The 19,631-nt window shown below is 42.5% G+C and overlaps 1 protein-coding gene across 2 annotated transcripts; it reads left to right on the top strand.

The window, feature by feature from the left end:
- The first annotated feature begins 328 nt into the window (after nucleotides 1-328).
- LOC146560516 (SPARC-related modular calcium-binding protein 1-like) lies at nucleotides 329-19,553 on the top strand. 2 transcript variants are annotated; one of them, XM_085245252.1, is made up of 10 exons: nucleotides 329-761; nucleotides 10,791-10,965; nucleotides 11,426-11,650; nucleotides 12,339-12,392; nucleotides 13,303-13,350; nucleotides 15,002-15,082; nucleotides 15,265-15,457; nucleotides 16,407-16,465; nucleotides 16,700-16,793; nucleotides 18,238-19,553. In XM_085245252.1, the coding sequence occupies exons 1-10, from the start codon at nucleotides 681-683 to the stop codon at nucleotides 18,566-18,568; spliced, it is 1,341 nt and encodes a 446-aa protein (XP_085101378.1). In that variant the 5' UTR covers nucleotides 329-680; the 3' UTR covers nucleotides 18,569-19,553. The 2 variants fall into 2 exon arrangements, with proteins under 2 accessions (XP_085101378.1, XP_085101379.1); XM_085245253.1 differs by lacking the exon at nucleotides 329-761 and adding an exon at nucleotides 9,647-9,697.
- Nucleotides 19,554-19,631: the final 78 nt, after the last annotated feature.

Genomic DNA, 19,631 nt, shown 5'->3' with positions numbered 1-19,631 from the left:
CACCGCTTTGTAGACCACTCTACCATTTCAATAATACATCTGTATGAGGGCACAGGGCTACACGGGAGCTTGAGAATCATGCATATCACAAAAGTTTCTAATAAAATCTTTTAATCTAATTTAATTTTAATTTATTCATTTTAAATGCTGAAAATACCCCAGACCCCTTAACTTTAGAGGGGGCTTTGGGTTTTTCCTTTACTTTGTCTCTCCTTCGTGCACACAGATGTTCATGCAGTTGTAAAAATAAACACATTTTTCTTTTGTTTATTTGAGTCTAAATTGCTTTCTTGAGCTTTCAGAAGTGGCTCCAGGTGTTGTGAGAGAGACTGGACTGGATTTACAAGCGTGTAAGTTTGAGAGCTTTGTGCTTCACCCTTTGGATTGCGTTAGCGTTTTTGGCACGAGGAGAGCGGAAATGGGCAGTACACTTTGGGAAGCAGAGGGTCTCATGTGCGCGTGCTGAGCCACACTCCTCGGAGGAGCTCGCGACCACTTCGCAGCAGCATGAGGACGTGAGCAGGTCGGAAGGAGCGGCTCCTGAGTCCCGACGTGCCTCTTCTCTTCCTCCTCGATCACGCCAGCGCGCTCAAACTGTGGCCGGCCTCAGCTCTGAAACCTCTGCACACCAGAGAGCCAGCGGCGCGCGGCCGCTCCGCGTGTGCTCCTCCGTGGCAGCAATGATGCTCGCGCTCACCTTCACCTGCCGCGCGCTGCTCCTCTTCTTGCTCTCGGAGTCGGTTCAGACCGACAAGACGGCGGTAAGACCCGAACTCTCATTTCTCTGGCAGTTCTGTAACAGCAGCGGTGCAGGCGCAAACATGTCTGGAAAAATAAGGTTTCGCTTTATCGAAGCGCGTTCACGGGTCACTCTAACGTTCCTGATTGGACACAGCGGTTAATGCGTTACTGGACTAATGGACCTGACCACAGTTATAATAATGTGTTGTTCTGTTCTGCTTAGACTTTCCTGTACATTCGTGTCTGTCTTGTCTTCGATCCTCAAACTAGTAACTGTAACCTAGTTTAGAATAAGTGGGTTAGTTTACTTAACTTTGTTAAACTTTTACACATTTGGACAAAAACAGTTTCCCGTAAACAGAAACAAAATCTAAAGGTGTATTTTTTGAGAGTATTTTTTATTTTGAGTATTTTTGAGAAAAATTAACCAAAACTGCAGTAACGTTATGTCTGTCTAAGAGCTACCAAAGTGAGTTGTATCACATAAACAACACACGTTAAAGATGAAAAGTGAACAAAACTAGCCGCACAGCAGGATTTCATGTGATGTTATGATACAGTCAGATCCCGCAGATTTTAAATAGGATCTAAAGAGGAAAATGTATAAATTTATAATTGATGCACATTTAAGCAGATCACTTCCACCTTACAAGACTCACAAAGTAACCTTATATTAGACAGAATTATCTGCTCTTCACAGGTGAATGCAAAGGACAGAAAACAGATCAAGTGCAGTCATATAAATATCTTTCAATCATAATCAATGACATACTCAATTTTCATGAGAATTGCAAATCGGTCTGCAAAAAGGTCGCCGCGCCTTTACAGCCTCAGGAAACTCGATCATTTTCACACTGACTGAACAATTTGAATTTTCTTTTATCGTTCTTATATTCAGTCTGCTTTATCTTTTTGCTTGGTGGCATGGTTCGGTCAGACCTGAATCGGATAGTGAGATGCTCCAGTCGTCTGATAGGCGAGTCACAGCCCTGTTTAGCCTCCCTGTACTCTAAACGGGTACGACAGATGGCTTTATCAATTCTGAATAATGGTTCCCATCTTCTACGGGGTGAATTTTTCTTTTTAAATTAAAGAAAAAGTTTCTTTTATCTTTTATACTTACCAAATATGTGTCTATCAGGTTTAAATAGGTGTGTGTGTTAGTGAAGGGCTGCCAAATGCTATCATATATCAAGAAAATTTGCCTACGGGTATAAATAAAGTAACCTTGAAGGAGGGCAGGACAGCAGATCATGTCCATGATGCACACTTTATTAGCTACACCAGGCTAGTACTGGGTTTGGTCCATATTGACATGGCACAGTGAGCTTGTTGTCATGTTCAAGAAACCTGTGTTTTATGGCATGGTGTGTTATCCTTAAGTAGCTGTAAGAAGATTTTATCTGGTCGTAAATGGATGGAAATGGTCAGCAGCAACACTCAGGTAGCACTAAGGACCCTGAAGTGTGCCGTGAAAACATCCCCCACACCATTACACCTTTGCCACCAGCCTGAACTATTGATATGAAGCAGCTTTCCTTTTGTTTATTGTTGACCCTACCATCTGAATGTTGCAGTAGAAATTGAGACCCAACAGATCAGATGACATTTTCCAGTCTTCTGTTCTTCTGGAGAGTTTTCTGTTCTTAGCTGGCAGGAGTGACGTCTGCTGCTTTAAGGTCCGATGTACTGAGTCTTCAGAGCTGCTCTTCTGCACACCTTGATTGTAACGACTGGGTGACTTTGAGTTACTGTTGATCTGAGCTTCCTATCAGCTCAGATCGCTCTGATCATTCTCCTCAAACGTCTGTCTTCAAAAAAGTGCATCACTGGATGTTTTCTCTTTTTTGGATGATTCTTGTTCATGTTTGTTCCTTTTGTGAAAGGTCTGTGAAATTAATTCATCATCAGGTGGAAAAACAGTCATTATTTCAGATATGTTTGTAAGGTACCGGTAGTTACTCAGTATCTAACCCGGACTCTGGCCTAAAAACCTTTAAAGTCAAAAGTTTATCAAGGTAATAGGTACAAGCCATTTTTAAAAACGTGCATTTATGAGGCATTTAATAGGCCATTACATTTGATATGAAAGAGGATTGACTATATTCCATAAAAGTTGTTGGCGAGCTTCTTGGAAAATTGCAGGTCTTGGGTGGAACAATAGTATTAAAGACTTTAGTTTTATTGCTTTTGAACTACTAGCCTTGAGTTTTATTCACATTTGTATGTTTCATGCAGATACCAACAACCGTAAGATTTAGTTTGATTTGTTGGACTTTAACAGAAAATATCTGCATGTATACTCACAAATTAGCTGCTTTTGTGAAAGAGTATCATTCCTCTAAAGTGTAAAGGTTAGTTTTCTCAAAGAAAAGTAAACCAAAGTCGACCCCTTTACACCAAAATTCTACCCAAGCTTAAATCTTCCAGGAGGACCAAGTTAAAAAAACACAAACGGAGCTGCAGCGGCAACAGCGCTTTTAGTGTGGGTAAGAAAAAAAATCTTGCAGCTGCTAAATGTTAAAAAGTGTTTTATCTGTGTAATTGAGTATTACTGTTCAGGGACTGGCCACTAACAGCAATGCCACAGTGGGTCTAAACTGTCTGGTTTTATCATCTTCATAATCACTTTAGTCAAAGCGAGCAGTCGTGACACGGCCTCAGAGGAGCGTTTGTATTATTCTCTTTATTCTGGCCCACACGATGTTTATATTCAGCACAAAGACATTCATTAATCGGGTTGATTTAGTAGTTGTCCAGGGTTTGTGAGAGCTCCCTGGAGAGCAGGAGGGTAGGACCAGCCAGCAGGACCACAACACACACACACACACACACACACACTGCGCTGCGCTGCCAGGCAAATATTTAAGCTGCTACTCATGGGAGATAGACAGGTGTGTGTGTGAGAGAGAGAGAGAATGAAAAACAGCCCCAGTAATCCTGCCATATATTTTACAGTGTGCTAGACAAATATCAGCTATACACTGTGAGTGCGTGTATAAATATTATAGAACATGAAATATGGCACACTGACTAAAGTCACTGCACACTGCCAGAGGCACTCTGAATAGAAATACTTCAGTGCTAACATGGGGGGGGGGGGGGGGTAAAAAACAGAGCAACAGTGTTACGTTCTTAAAAACTACTATTTGGAATAAAGAAATAATGCAAGAGGCCAGCTGGAAGTTTACCTGAAAATACCATTTCAATGTTTCTGACTACTGGTATTCCTTTTCAGCTCAGTACAATTCAGTTTTACTTATATAGACTCACACACCAGTCATTTAATACACCAGTATTGGAGAGAGAACCTCAGGAGATCTCCAGTGAGAAGCACTTTTCTATTTCAACTGGTTGAAAGTGGAGATAGAGAAGAAGTGCAGAGAGAGATTAAAAACAACAAACGGCTTCGTTTTCAGGAGTGAAATAAAAAACAGATTGGCACTGATGGCCTCTTTCCAGATGTGCAAACTGCCAATTCCATGCACGCCTTTTAAACCGAGCACCAGCAGTGTTTCTGGATCATGTGCACGTACGGCTTCTTTGCACGGCAGAGCGCTACCCTGCATGTGTGGATGGAGAGGTGCACTGCAGATGATAAACATTCAAGCCTTCATAGTTTTACATTGGGAAGCAATGTTTTGAAATTGTTCCTCAATTTTTAGATGTGTTTTTTGTCGACTGGTCAATCTCTGTCCATGTTTACGTCTGAGAAACCCTGCCTCTCTGTGATGCTCTTTTTATAACCACTAATTTTACTGATGGGGTCATAATTAACCTAATTAGTTATAAAATGTCTCAGTTTAAACATTTGATATGCTTTTTATTTTTAGTCATGTTTATGAGATTTGCAGATCATTACATTTACATTTTACAAAGCGTCCAAACTTTTTTTGTAATTGGGGGGCTTGGGTCCTGGTTGGTGTGTTGCCGGGGTTGTGGGCGGGTGGGTGTATGGGGCCCCAGCCCTGGCACAGGGTGCTGCCAGTGCATCGAGCCACATGGGGGGCTCTTCAACTGGTGGGGGAGGCTGTTACATCTTGCAGAAGCTTTCCTCTCTTCAGGAACTCTCTCTGCAGGAGGGGGGAGATACAGGAGAGGTGGAGGAAGATCTCAGCCTGGGCGTCTATTGTCTTGTGTAGTCTGGAAGATGAGTGAATGACGGGGTGGGTGCAGTTTTCTATGTGGTGGGGTCGGGTGGGCTGTCCCGGGCTCTGGGGCCGGGCAGCGCTGCTGAACTGGGCCCCGGTCCGGATGGGCCTGGGCCCCCTTTCCCTGGTGGGTTGCGGAGTATGGGGGTGTCACTTGCCCCTCCCTTCCTTCCCTCCCTCCCCATCTCCAGCTGCCTCCCTCTTCCTGCTGCACCACAATCACCCACACATGCAGGGCCTTGGGGTAAAGGTGTGTCACCAGGGTGCAGGGGAGGCATCCCCCCCCCTGTCCCCTTCTGGCTTCTTGTGCCTCAATTTTATCCCACAACTTAGACATTCACATTACTCACACTCTCATTACACATACATATAGGATCTTGGGGGTGGGCACGCTACACGGAATCCAAAAGACCATCAGGGTGTACACCTCACCCCTGGCGTGGTTGCCCACCTCTCAATTTTAAATACACGTAGACATTGAGGGCTAGCAGGAGGGACCATGTGCTTACCTGCTGCTCTCTGGCAGGTAGCTCCATGCCCTCCTGGGGTTTAAATGCACCTTAGAACACACATGCATCAACACTACATATGAGCAGGCGGAGGGAGGTTTGGAGTCTTCACACACCCCCGTTCTCTGCAGCCTGTTGGAGCGGGGGGGCTAGGAGGAGGAGTTGGCCGTCCGATTGGGGTCTGGAATGTGGGGCCTCCCTGCTGCTGCGGAGTCGGGGCAGTCTGCTTCTCTCCACACCAGGGAAAAGGGTAACACCACCTGGGTCTGGGTGCAGTTTGCCCCTTCAGGGGCAAGGGTACCTACCCGGGGCTTAGAGTACGCTTGGGGAGTGTGATCGTGTGTACAGCGTCTCTTTATGTCTGTCTCCACGTTGGTTGAGTGTGGAGTAAGTGTATATGAGAGCATGAGGGTGGGAATGGATGTTTGTATCTGTGTGTGTCTGTATGTCTGTGTCTATATGTCAGGTTGGGTATCAGACGCCACCTCTCTGGGGACATCTCAGGCCCTCCAAGGTTTGGAGTCCTATCTCCCCCCACCACTCCCCCTTCCAGTGGCAGACGCCCTCAGACATCGGTGCGTTGGTGGTTCTTTGTGTCCAGGGGTGGGCGTCCAGGTGCACACCGGCTCACTCCTGGTGGCTGCTTGTCGGGGCCTGGAGCCTGGGGCTCGCTTGGGCCCCTTCGGGGGTGGGGTGCCCTCGACGTCTCGGCCTGGGGCTCACGAGCACGTCACTGCAACTCCCCCTGGCTTCTGCTCCGCGGCTGCTGAGTGAGCCCTCATCTGGGACTCTCCTCAGCTCTTTCTGGGACAGTGGCGCAGCTGCCCCTCTGTTGGTCTTCCATGGTCTCTTGTGTTCTGGGGGCCTCTGGATGTCTGGAGTTTTGATCTCCTCCATACCTGCTTCATGTCCTGGAGGACGGGGCTGTGCCCCCCCACACCCTCTAGCAGATCATTACATGAAGGAACCTTTTAAAAACAAGCGCGTCCATGCTCACAGGTGTACACACGGGTGATCACACCCACAAACTACACCCTTTTTGGCTCCTACCTCAAAGCACACTGTGTTCTGTTGATCTTATGTGCTGCACAATAATGTTTAATATTTAGATCATCGTGATGTTGTTTATTATGTTTCTCTTTTTTTTCTTCTGCTTGTTTTCTCTTTTTTCTTTCTCAACAGGTGATCCAGGTGATTGATATATTTATTTTTTGTCTGCTTATTTTGTTGTTTTGTTTTTTGCCCTTTATCCCCGTTCCTCTTCTCTGCTGTTTTTCTTTCCCTCTTTCTTTTCCCCAGTCAAGTCTGTCCCGTATTTAGCAAGTGAAAATAAAATAAACAATAAAAGGTGAATCAAATAGACCATTATGGCAAGGCTGGGATGGTCCATGTGGTAAAGTAAATCCGTTGGGCATCTTTCTTCGCCTTTAGACAATAATTCTGATGCAAAAGAGCCAAACGGGACAGGCAAAAGAAGAAAAAAAAAAAAGGAATTGGGGTTGTGATGTCTCAAGAAATCAAAAATGTCTCTTCCAGTTATAAAGAATTAAAACTACATTGTTAATAATAGCATCAATAAAATAACTTTTAACATTGTATATTGTTTTAGGTTTCCCACTGTTGCCTGAATGCATCGTCATAATAGAGTTTTAAAAAATATCTCTGCATTTGTAAAGCTTCTGTCTTCTTTCTGCTCGCTGTTTCCTGCTGGATTGGATAGAAGACTGTACCATAAAAACCCTGACAGTGTTTGACAGCAGCCTGGCCTCTGAGTGAGCCCCTGGCATGCTGTAAAATCCTGACAGAGGCTGTAGTTGTAGTTGGTGAATGATGAATGATGACAAGAAGTGATGTCCCTGCAGCTCAGGCTGGAAGATGCTGAACTTGACCCACAACATCTCCTGTGGGAGTCCAGCTGTCCCGTACCTCCTTCTGTTTTTTTTTTTTTTTTTTTTTTGTATTAGTGCTTTTTACGAGGGACATAATATCTTTATAAATAAGATCTCTATGTTGAGATAATGTGTTTGGATTTTACAGTATTAGGGCCATAACCAGATCCAAAAATTCACAAAGACATCAAAGGAAATTCGTACATAAACTAAACGGTCAAAGGTCTTTTACTTCTTAACGAGATGTCCTACACGATCACTGAACGAGAGTATGTGCAAGAAGAAAATTCTCCATTTTGGAATCAGTTTTATTAAAGTCTGCAGGGCGTCCTACTTGCAGAACTGTAATGAAAATGTAGTATGTTGCTTGACTAAACATAATAAAAGCTAAACCAGTTTATGTTAACTTTTCGTGGACCAGATTGTATGAGAAAGCTGTGTAGGGCATTTAAAGCCAATAAATGATACGAAGCTGGACGGTGATGTTAGTCTCATCTCCCCGTGCAGCTGTGAGTCTGGAAACTGTAAAATAGCGAATGAGAATTTGGCTGGTGCTACAAATTCAGAGGCGTGTGGATATTCCGGTGTCTGATTGCTTTAATTCCCCCACCAGAGTCAGTCATTCATGTCCTCTGCTCTCACTGGTAGTTGCTTTAGGCAACTATTCCTCCTCACTGAAAGCAGCCAGTTGAGGTGGTTTGGGCGTGCCTCCTGGATGCCTGGGGAGATTTTTCAGGCAACTCTAGTTGGGAGGAAATCCCAGGATGGACCCACGACACGCTGGAGGGATTACATCTCTAAACTGGCTCAGTGTCCAGCGAGAAGAGCTAGAGGAGGTGACAGGGGAGAAGGTGTCTCACCTGATAAACAGCAGAAACTGGATGTATGGTTTGAAATATACAAAAGAGCTGGTCTCCTCCAGTCGCACCATATGTATGTGTAGCAGTGTGATGGTATGCGTCTTCTCAGGGAATGCATGAAGAAAACAAGGTGATGTTTGTGCACACACATCTGCACCTGAGATGTAAACATGTCATCATCATTCATCTGTGTGTGTTTGCCCTTTAATGACCTGCTGCATAAATGAAATTCAGACTTTTAAAAAAAAATGCTAAGCGAGTGATTCCCCACGACACAGGCAGTTTGTTCTGACGCTAAATCCCAGCTCGGGGTGTTAACAGGCCTTTCGTCAGCATCAGCTGCTCTCTCACGCCAAACATCACACGGCAAAGCTCAGGAGATGAGTTTTTCTGTTTTCCTACAGCCGCCACTCTGAGGAATCTGGAAGGTGCGAGGCAGGAGGAGACAGTGGCAGCTTGTTCTCACTTTCTCTGCTGCTCGCACACACTCAGGCTCGAGTTTACAAGGCCAGATACATTGATGCAAATCATTTTAACACTGAGGAGTCGTTGGTGTAGTTGTGCCTGACAGACAGGAAAGCCAGTCTACCAGCTAGACTCCTGCTCCACCCTTCAATCCTCTTGCACCTCCTCTAGGCTGCTTTTCACTAATAAGTTTTTATTTTTTCTCTGTCCTCAAATTAATTTTTTTATTCCTTTCATAACTAAAAACATATTTTTTATTCATCATTTATTCCCTTGGCAGTGTTTTATTCATTTATTATTTTTTCTTAATTGCCTCTTTCTCTTCCAGGATGCATTCCTCTCATTCTTCCTTTTGTCCTCCGTGTAAAATCCACGACTCACTCTGACCTCTTCTGAATCAGCTGATTGAGTTCGTAGCGTTCAATTTTTCAATTTTTTACCTTCATTTCTGAGTCACCGGCTGTTGAATTACTCAGGGACAATGCAAACATCACAAAGTACATTGTGGGTAAATGTCCAAGGATCATATCAACATGTGGAATTGGTGGCTGGCCTAAACACGTCACAGCATAACGTGCGTGAACAAATACCCCACAAATCTCAATGAACTGAAGCAACACCAACGAAGTGTGGACCCCTAATACCTAAATTATTACATTTGCAAAGCCACGTCATAACAGTCTGCATAAAACCAGCAAATGATTGACATGTTTGCTCACTAAAATAACTTAATTGGTCGTGTTTGCTCTTGTGTCTGAGGAGAGAGCAGCAGCAAAGCTTTATTTGTTCGCTCTGTTTGTGTATCTTGATTTGTTCACATTAATCTCTACAGTCAATACATTAATTAATGTCCTGGCATTAAGGCACAGAGGCCTCATTCACCACTAAATTATGTCAGCAATGTTTGACACACCATAGCAAATTTACCCATGTGTCTCAGAGTGTGTGTGAGGAGAGAGGGGAGGCCAGCTGACAAAGAGGCTCTGATGAAGAGCGAGAGGGTGGAGTTAGCAGCCAACTCTGTATGTATTGTATAGGCGTGAGCTGAGTGTGCACCACCTTGTATGTTTGGGGAGTTTTCGGTGAGTCTGCGAGGCGGTGTGAGGAATCTGTGTGTATTTAAATAGAGATGTGTGTGATTGTGACTTGAGAGTGGGCTTTCAGGCTCATGTGGGAGTAATTTAGGTCATCGCACTCACCAGATTCTCCATGAATCAATGCCTCTTCTCCTCCCTTTTCCTCTCTCTTTGTCACAAGTTTACATGTTGTGAATTCTCAGTATCTTTGGAAGAATTTGCTCTGAAGGTTTGTCTGTTATATCTGATCATGCACAACAAAATTCACAAGAATTTTTCTTCTGGGGCCTTTCTGATCCCCAGTGTCTCAAATGTACCTCTTCTGGTATGTTTGAGTGGTGCCCAGTAAAATGCAGTAGCAGTATTAGTCCTGTAAATTGTATTTTCATGGCAGTGTAAAAACGTCAGAATTATTTTGGAAGCAGTTTGGTGAATTGTGAAAGATTAGCATAAATTGTACGGCTCAGAAAAGAGGAAACTGTGGTGTGCAGTCTAAATAGCTTTTGGCCATGTTTCCACTGCCTTCTTAGAGCTTTTAATGAGAGTTCTTCCAAAATATTATGCTGCTTGTCACGGACTCATTTTTCATTCATTATATTTACCTTGAAAATTAAAAAAAAAAAAAAATCACTTAATGCACCTTAAGCACTCTTTCAAGTCAGACAAAGTTCTGGTCATTTTATCCTTCACAGCTGTAGCGTGACGATCTGCCAAAAGGAGACAGCGACTATAAATACACAGAGAGAGGTGACACACTTGGAGGACACAGCTGAACTAAATCAGGATAAGATGACACAGAGAAGTAAAGCTAAAACATGCACCAGACACAGTCTATCAATAGAAAGTAGGATGTAACAAGACAGAAAAACACCAAGCACAGAGACTTTTAAATGAGATACAAGGACACGGGAGAGAGAAACTGAAAACTCATAGACGGATATGAACAAACTATAACCGTGAGCAGGATTCCACCACCACCTCTTCACAGACGGCTGACATGTCGAAGCTTTAAAACCTCTTTTTACTGTCTTTTCCCTTCATAGTGTGTTTATAACTGACATGACAATCAACGTACACTCTAAATGTTTCCTGTTTGCAGCCCTTCCTGATCACAGAGAACATGTGGCCTCGTGGTTGTGTGCTGGACTGCCAGAGGGGGCGCCACAGACCTGTGTGTGGCAGCAATGGCAGGCTGTATAAATCGCTGTGTGCCTTTCAGAGGGCACAGTGCATCAACACACAGCTCCGCCACGTCCCACGGGGACACTGTGCAGGTACAGGGCTTTACAGCGACATCATCACAAGCTGTTCTTAATGTTTCCCATGATGCTCTGGTGGTGAGTTTACTGGCTTAAAAAATCTGAACTGAAATAAACTTTTCTCATGTTTCTATCTGAATTTGAGCTGCTTTATATCACGAGTACAAAAAGACGCCTGTTATTAATCAGCTGTAGTTTCCTGCCACCTCTGCCTGCTCTTAATGACTGTTTTAATCTTAAACCGGGAGCATAAATAAACGGACACCACTGTGCTCCTGTCCTTCATTCAATCAGCTTAAAATGTTCTTCCCAAGTGAATCAACTCAGTCAATAGAAACATTCTTCTTAAATTAACAATGACTACTTTTTATTGGTCGGCAGAGCAACGGTATGCACATCTGTGTCATCAGGATTCATGATTTCCACTCTTCCCATCTATAGCAGCACACATGGATACTAATTTCCTCTGTTTTAGATCCGTTGCAGACTAAATGCCAGCTGGCCCGAGCTCAGGGCCTTGAGGCCAGAGCCCGCAGCCGTGGTAGTCCTGCAGCTGCAGTTTTTGTGCCTGCGTGCGGTCCCGAAGGTCACTTCATGCCCATACAGTGCCACAACCAGACCGGATATTGCTGGTGCTCCACGCCTGATGGCAAACCTGTCAGTGGTACCACGGCCCTCCATGTGATCCCCAACTGCACCGGTCAGTTATGTTTTATTCAAAGTATTACAGATTGTTGGCAAAAACCCCAAAACAAAACAACTTAACTGTGAAGGACTTTAAAATAGCATTTTTATGTATGTTAAAAAAATGCTATTCTAATGCATGTATTTGATGTATTTTGGTGAGCTCACATGTCACGTATGGAAGCACTGATTTAATTTGCCTTATTTACTGTATTCAGGGTTTTCTTTGATGTCTTTTATTAAAACTGCTTTACTTTGTAATGAAACTTGAGTATTTTTGTTTGCATGGACTACTTTACCAGCATACATGTTGCTACCTGCAGCAGAGAATGAAGGAGTAATTTTCTTAAGCTCTTTTCATACATAAGTGACAGTTTCTCACATGTATCAGACAGCAGGAAATAGTCTACACTAATAGAGCACTAACAGTCTGTGCGTGGACTTGGTTGTGAAGTCTTCTGGTTTCATGCATTTCAGTAAAAGTAGCGATTGTTTGGTATTTATCAGCTCCAAGTGTAACAACAATGGCTCAGTTTCACTGTTGATGTCAGAGAAATACAGATACACCAGCACTCGAGGATACATGCAAACAACAGCCAAGGCTGTGTGTAGGCCTGAAAAGGTGGAAGTCCTCTAATTCTTCAGAACGAATGTTGAACTTTAGTCTGTTGTCCACTCTGAGCTGTGCCTGTTATTCTGAACAGATCACCTCACCAAGCTCGTTCAGATCACCGATACAGATGCAACTCCAGTCAAAGGTAAGAAGACGCTTTATTTAAATTGCACAAAGGCAGTTTTGTCCTTGCTTTAAAATAACTGTGGAGCACAGTGTGCACACACTCATATGTTTCATTCACTACAGGTTAGATGTGTGTCTGTATGTTTCTCATTTGTCCTTCGTTCTGCCTTTTCCTGGCATCACACGCTGCTTGTTTCTCTGCCAGACACATCTGCAGGGACTTAATAATTCACAGAGCACTTCACATGCCAAGACTGTAAAAATGCCTCTTTGTCTGATTTTTCCCTCTACTCTCATTCTTTTTTGGGTCCTTTTTTACTTCTTTACATTATAAAACATAAAAATAGTACCAAAAAACTCACCCAAGAGGAAAACAAACCTAATGCTCCATAACGTCTCCGAGATATTCCACTCCAAGTCAGAAAAGGTTGCCAGGTTTGGTCTGCTCTAATTTAAAGGTCATTTACTCTGACATTCAGATTTTCTAAAGCAGCAGTCCCCATCAGGTTTATGCTCTTGTCCAGTCTGGCATACATAACTCTACTACGTGCTGCTGCAAAATCTTATACTGGCAGCATAAGTGTAGTTTTCGTGAGCCTTTATGGGTTTATAAAAGTTTTGTCCCCTTACAGATGCAACTGAGGATTTTTGGTAAAGGTTTGTTGAGCTGCTCTGCAGTGTCATGTAGAAATGTAGCACCTCCTCTAAGTTTCTTGTTAAATTTAAAGTATTTATTGTATTGTGTTTGTGTTTTAAGTTTTTAGATTGTAACTAATATTTATGGACATCTTCGCTGTATAAATCTCAAGGTGGAACATACCCGATTTCATAATTTCCTTTCTCTGCTTTTTCACATGCTTTCCTCCACCTGTCCAAACTATCCCCCCATCTTCTTCTTCTTCCATTCACTCTGTTTTCTTTTATTTCAGATGGAGACGTTGGACCTGGACCTACGCTGGACCCTAGAAAACCTGCAGGTGAGAAAATAAAAACCTCTTCTACTAAAGATAGTTTAATGCATACGTGGGCAGAACATAGCTGCTATGATTAACCACTGTGAAGCTCACTACATGTCTTTTATATACCAGCACGTCAGTTTTAATTAAAGATTAGCTGTAAGTGAGGAACAGAAAGCTAATTTTCATGTTTTGTAAAGTGGAAAAACTTGAAACATACATCACATACAGGACTCAGAAAATTACTTTTTTTTTTTAGGAACTGGGGTATATATTGAATCTTCTAACAAATGTAAAAAATAAATTGATTATCATTTTACATGTATGGGTTTTAATTTGTTTCAAACAAAACCATATAACACACTGACGATACAGCAGAGGATCCCGGGTCAAGTCTTTTCTGTTTCAACCCTCCTTAACATTTTTAACTTTCCAAACTTTTCCTTTTTTAATAACAACTACAATGTGACAGTGCTGCTCATTGCTTTTTCACAGCATCAGATTTAACATAATATAATATATAATATGTAACATGGCACTGGTTCTTGAGAAAAAGGTCTTTAACCCTTTAAAGCCATCAGCGCGAACTGTCACATGTCCGCCATGTCCTGCCCGAAACCGGAAGTGACGTCATTTTGCGGAAATGTAGTTTTTTACTATCAGGGCCTCATGAGCCTGTACTGGTGTTTTTAAAAGTTATGTTTGACTTTATGACTTTCTGTGTCGTTTCTGGGATGCTTAGGACTCATATTGCACTGCTGGAAATAGTTTATTTTGATGCATATGCTGCTTTTTTGCAAATCTTCATTATAATATTTATTTTCGTTTTTCCTGCAGTGTATAAAAATTGGTGTATTTCAAAAATAAAACTATGAAGATACTTAAAATAAATTTCCTGTGGTGGGAAACTATTTTGTGCAACTGTTTTGTATTTACAGTTTTGAGGGATAAGCCTCTTAAATTTCTCTAACTAGAAATATGTTAAAAAAACAAAAATGATTTTAAATTTTTTTGTAGTTTATTGCACTTTTTTGCAATTTATGTAATTACTATGCACTTAATGCATACATATTATTTAAATTTGGGCTATAATGGTTGTATTGATGTATATCAACTTGAAATGCTCCCAAAAATGGCTCCACAGCATGTAAAAATATAATATAAGCTCTGGCGGACTTGGTTCTATGGTAGGTCTTAAAGAATTAAACAAACCCCACATAATATTACTCAGAAGCAAACAACATGGTGAAGATAAAAAGCACTGAGCAGCTACAGAGATAAGTCCTCATGAGCTTAGAGTAACACAGTGGATGTGTGTGTTTGTGGGATACAGAAAGCAAATGTCGACTTGTACACCGATGACCTGTCAGTGGCTGTTTGCAGCTTGTTCCCTTTTGTGGCCCAAAAATTCGCTTTCGGTTTACGTTAAGATATATTTGGGTCAGTCCTGGGTGTTAAACAGTGGGGATGTTTTGATAAAGGGAAAAGCTCTGTATTCCTCCTAGTGTACTTGAAATATAATATAATATAAATATAACACATACGTATACTGGATGCATTTTTTTTTTTCATGTCACGTTGTGTTATTGTAGCAGATATTCAGCTGAACGACCTCTAAGAAAAAGGGAAATACTCTGAAATCTTATTTGAAAGCTGTTTTATTCTCATTCAGAGTTGACGGCGCCTCCTTTCTGGGTGACCATCCTGATGAACTCTGAGTCACGAGGAAACCGCTCACTCAGACGACCTCCTGGTAAGAGTCGTATATGTTTATATATGTATATGTATTCTCATATATGTACTCTTCTTTTAACGCTTAAAGTTTCATTCCACATATTTTAAACAGCCTTTGTGTGTATTTTATGTAACTTTACAGAATTGTTTTGATATAGAATAAGTGTGTGTGTGTGTGTGTGTGTGTGTGTGTGCGCGCAGACAATCCTCAGACTTGTCAGCGTGAGCGAGCGTCTCTGCTCTCTCAGACTCGTCAAGCCCGGGAGGATGAGCGTTTCATCCCAGAATGCACTGCAGATGGGCGTTACAGCCCCGTGCAGTGCCACACTGCTACAGGTTACTGCTGGTGTGTCAGAGTGGACACTGGGAGGCCACGACCAGGCACCTCAGCACGGTAAGAAATCTGTTTGTTCGTTATTTAGCTCATTAGTGTGTTGGAAACTTGACTGTTATTCCTTTTAAAAACTTTCTCTTTTACTGTCTTTTCTTTTTTTTTCGCTCCTCTTATCCCCTGTCCTCCCTTCCAGTCGTCAGATTTGACTGGTTTTGCAGTCACAGAAGCATTTCATGTTAATCATATAATTTTACACCAATTACTGTCACTGCTCCCTAGGTGGATTTGCCTTAAAGGAAAGACACAGAGCAAATCAGATTAAATTATGGTCGGACTTTCCTGTTCTCGAGGGGCTTTATCAGCGTTGTTGCTGCACAGCTGCTTTCAAACTCCTGGGAGCGAACTGGTGGATGTTTTCTTGTGATGGTTTTGGTTCACTGATGTGAGAATAAACTCCCTTAGGCCTAATGCGTTTTTTAAAATTTTTCTATCTAATGTCTAAGCACTTTATGTGGTTGGACTTGTAATTCTGTAAATAGAAATCACTGTCAGCCAATTAAATCAAACAGCTGTTTCCCCCTTTAGCACACAAAACAAATCAAAGCATCAGATTTGTGTACATGAAAAGAAGTGCCAGTCATATTTTGCATTTATTAATTCAAATTCTACTGCTCAGTCCCTCTGTGACCTCAGTAAACCAGGAGTTTACAGTCTCAGCTGCTGGTTTCAGTCTGGTTTCAAAGGACCAAGATGACAGCGCTCACAATACTCAGCTGGGGCTTCGTCGCATTAATAAACAATAAAAAGCTAAAAATAAATCATGAAGTGAGATGAGCCATATAGAGTTTTTATTTTAATGTGTAGTTCCATGAAAATGTGATCAGTGATTCCACCCAAACCCTGTTTTTTACATTAAGTCCTTTTTGATGTTATTTTTTTCACATTTTCCAATTTGGTTGACTTTATATGTGATGATCGTGTGTGTGTGTGTGTGTGTGTGTGTTCACAGGAATCAAATCCCGGACTGCACTAGGGCAGAGGCTGCCTCACTGGAGAAACCTCTGCCTGGTAAATATGAAAGTTTCTGATTGGTGGAAAAACAAAAATATACAGATTTAAAGCATCCTGTAAACATCTCACACATTTTCCATTTTCAGCCAAAATAACTGAAAAGCAGTTTGCCCAGATGTGAATTTCTCATCCTGTTTACTATATATAGGCCATTTGTTACGTGTCTGATGTCATGTGGAGGCCGATGATGTTCATATCATTCAGGTTACAGTCTTTACTCTGATCTCACAGGGTGTCCTGGAGCTCGTAAGAAGAAGTTCCTTCAGAGTCTGGTCAGAGCGCTGCAGGTGGAAGCACAGCATGCTGGGAGTCAGAGTCCCTACCAGTAAGTCTGGATACTGTAGACAGCAGGGGGGTGACGAGTGCAGCAGTGATTAATGATCTTCTGTGAAACTCACAGTAACATCTCAGGCTGTGTCTGAAATTGTTATTTACTCACTTTTTCATCATCTGCACGTACTCTCATGTCAGAATCTCTAAATAGAAATGAACCACATGTCTGTAGCAGTTTCTGAGAGTCCCAAAGTGTCTACATGTGGAAGTTTGTCTTAGTGCCTGAAATTTCAATATACCTCTCTGTAGAGAGAAAACTGACTAATGTGCAAGTATATTGGAGTAAGCAGGCACTGATTTAGGAAATATACGGTGGAAACAGTAGATGGCACAGTTATCTCAGATAAAAATCATTTCTCAATAAGCAGACATCCGTTTAGAAGACCCCTACGAACTAAGCAGGCTGTGTTTGTATTATTTAAATATGTTTTGATTTTGTGAAATGGAACAGGCTTCAGACTCGCACCATAAATTTGCATTATGTCCGCTCTGTGCCTGCGTGCTCGTACAACGTGAAACCTGTAGATCTGCTTTAAATCAAGAGAAATTCTTCCGTCTCAGGTGTGTAATGTGCCACCTGTTGCACAGCAGGAGCTGATAGCGATTCCTCCGGTGTGTTGCAGTGCTGAGATGGTATGCAGAATTGAAAATGAAAACCAGTTTCACACATCGGTGAACAGTGCAGATTTGATCAAGCACCTGATAACCTGCAGGAAGAACAGAACGGAATATTCCCATCTGTTTTCCTGCGTTTGCCAATCAGCACTTACCTCATTCTTTCCATCTGCTCCTCAGTCTCAGTTTACAAACATGTTGTTGGCTCACTTCTTCAGGTTCATGCTTTTCATGCATCTGTGTCCCATCCTTCACCCACTTTATTATTCTCCACCAAACATGCACAGATTTTCAGCTCCAGCATATTTCTTCACGATAACTTTGGCTTTGCCGTTTTATTCATTCCAGACTTGTTTGCGGTTTGTGTCTGACATAAATTTGAAGCTTCAGTTGCTCAGCTTGCTTTATAACTGATAAGAGGGAACTGAGAAATCCATCTGGTGATTCTGTTTGTCAGCAGGCTCCCTTGTCCTTGTGAAATGGGATGTTTATTGAGTTCTGCTGGAGCGTTGTGAATAGTGCTGCTGGGTTTTATACGATCAGTGTGTAAACATTGAGACACACTGTCAAATCTGAGTACAGATGTGTGAAGATGTCGGCTGTTCCTTCTCTTATTCCGTGCTCTCTGTGATGCTAACAGTGATTTTAAGGTTTGAGTGACTTTCAAATTTAAGTTTTTCACTATTTTGTCACACAGAACTGTTTCTTTAAATGTGTTTTCTGTGAAAAGTGATTTGAAAAAAGAACCTGAATGAGGTGGCGTCCTTTACACCAGCAAAGTGTCTCATCTCTTGGGTTTTTGTGCCGCTTCTTTCCATCAGAGACTCAAACACAGATCCTTCCAGTGCTCCTTCGCCCACTTCAAACCCTCCACCCTCTGTGGCTCCTTCATCATCTTCCTCCTCTCTGGATAATGCCTCCGCTGATGCTGCAGAGTCTTCTAGGCCAGAGGTGGTGCTGCAGTGGCACTTTAGTCAGCTGGACGTGGACTCCGACGGGTGGCTCAGTGAGCGTGAGGCTCGACCCCTCCGTCAGTTCCTGCGGCGCAGACTGAAGCCACGACGCTGTGCTAAGAAGTTCGCCCAGTACTGCGACAGCGATCGAGACCGAAGCCTAACGTTAGAGGAGCTGAGGGTGTGTCTGGCTCTCTGAGGAGGCTTACCGTCAGGTATGCGACTGCAGTATAAACCCAGTGGTTAAGCTAATCATTTCTAATTTTTTCTAACTTGTACCTCTTGTTGGGAATGATTTGCATCACCCTTGCTTAACTTTCTGTGCTCTGTGAAAAAATAAGATAAATCTGAATATATCTAATACAGCTGGCCTTTTTACTCATTACATGTTTCTTGTTTGCCACAGATTTGAACTTGAACAGATTTTCCCTTTAAGATAATGACAGTGGGAAGAGAAGAAATTCAGGGAAAGGCTGGTAGACTATAGGAACGGCAGCTCTACGCGCCCTAACGACGTACTGCACATGCTTAACCTCCATCGAGCTGACGCTAACCTTCACACTGCTGCCCGTAAAAACAGAATATAATCAAAGTTCACTTAGACCATGACACAGTTCAATAAAACAGCAGCTCAGCTTGTTTCAAAATAACACGTTGAGCTCGCCGGTGCAGTCTAGCAGAGAGTAGAGCACACGCTGTGAATGCACCAATTCTTCGGAGCCGTTGAACCGATCGGCCTGATTAAGGACAGGTGCAACGACAGGGAGCAGAGTCTCTGTTCTCACTCCAGCTGCTGCTCAGTGCGAACCCGCTCATGCTGCATGAAGCTCATTTGATACGTTTCTCCAGCCAGGTTGATGAAGTGATCGTTTTCGGCTCATGCTCGTCATGTGCCATAGTTTAGAAACACAGTCACAGAGTGGGAATGTCTCCATGTTTCCTTTTGTCTTCAGGTTAGCACAATGTTTTGGAAGTGTTTTTTAAGTTGTATGGTTTGGATGGCAGCTAGTTTACAGCTCTGATCGTTGCTTTATAATTTAATATTTCCTCTTTTTTCTTATTTCCAGTCTCTTTTGTCTACTTCAGTCACCCCAACTGAAACTAAGCAGCTCGTGTTGGTCTGAGAGTTGATGAATGTCGAGCTAATACACAGATTATCAGAGCTATGAAAATAAGAAAACATGTCTGCGTGGGCAGAATATGAGCTGCGCATTAGAAAAGGAACAAACAGGATACAATTACATCTTATTAAATTCAGTTTC

The sequence above is a fragment of the Mchenga conophoros genome, linkage group LG14 (genome assembly GCF_057382185.1).
Source record: "Mchenga conophoros isolate Kocher_MC1m ecotype Shallow Benthic linkage group LG14, M_conophoros_male_GT1.1, whole genome shotgun sequence".
Classification (NCBI taxonomy): Eukaryota; Metazoa; Chordata; class Actinopteri; order Cichliformes; family Cichlidae; genus Mchenga; species Mchenga conophoros.
The sequence above is the reverse complement of the archived record's forward strand: the minus strand, read 5'-3'. Positions and strand labels throughout refer to the sequence as shown.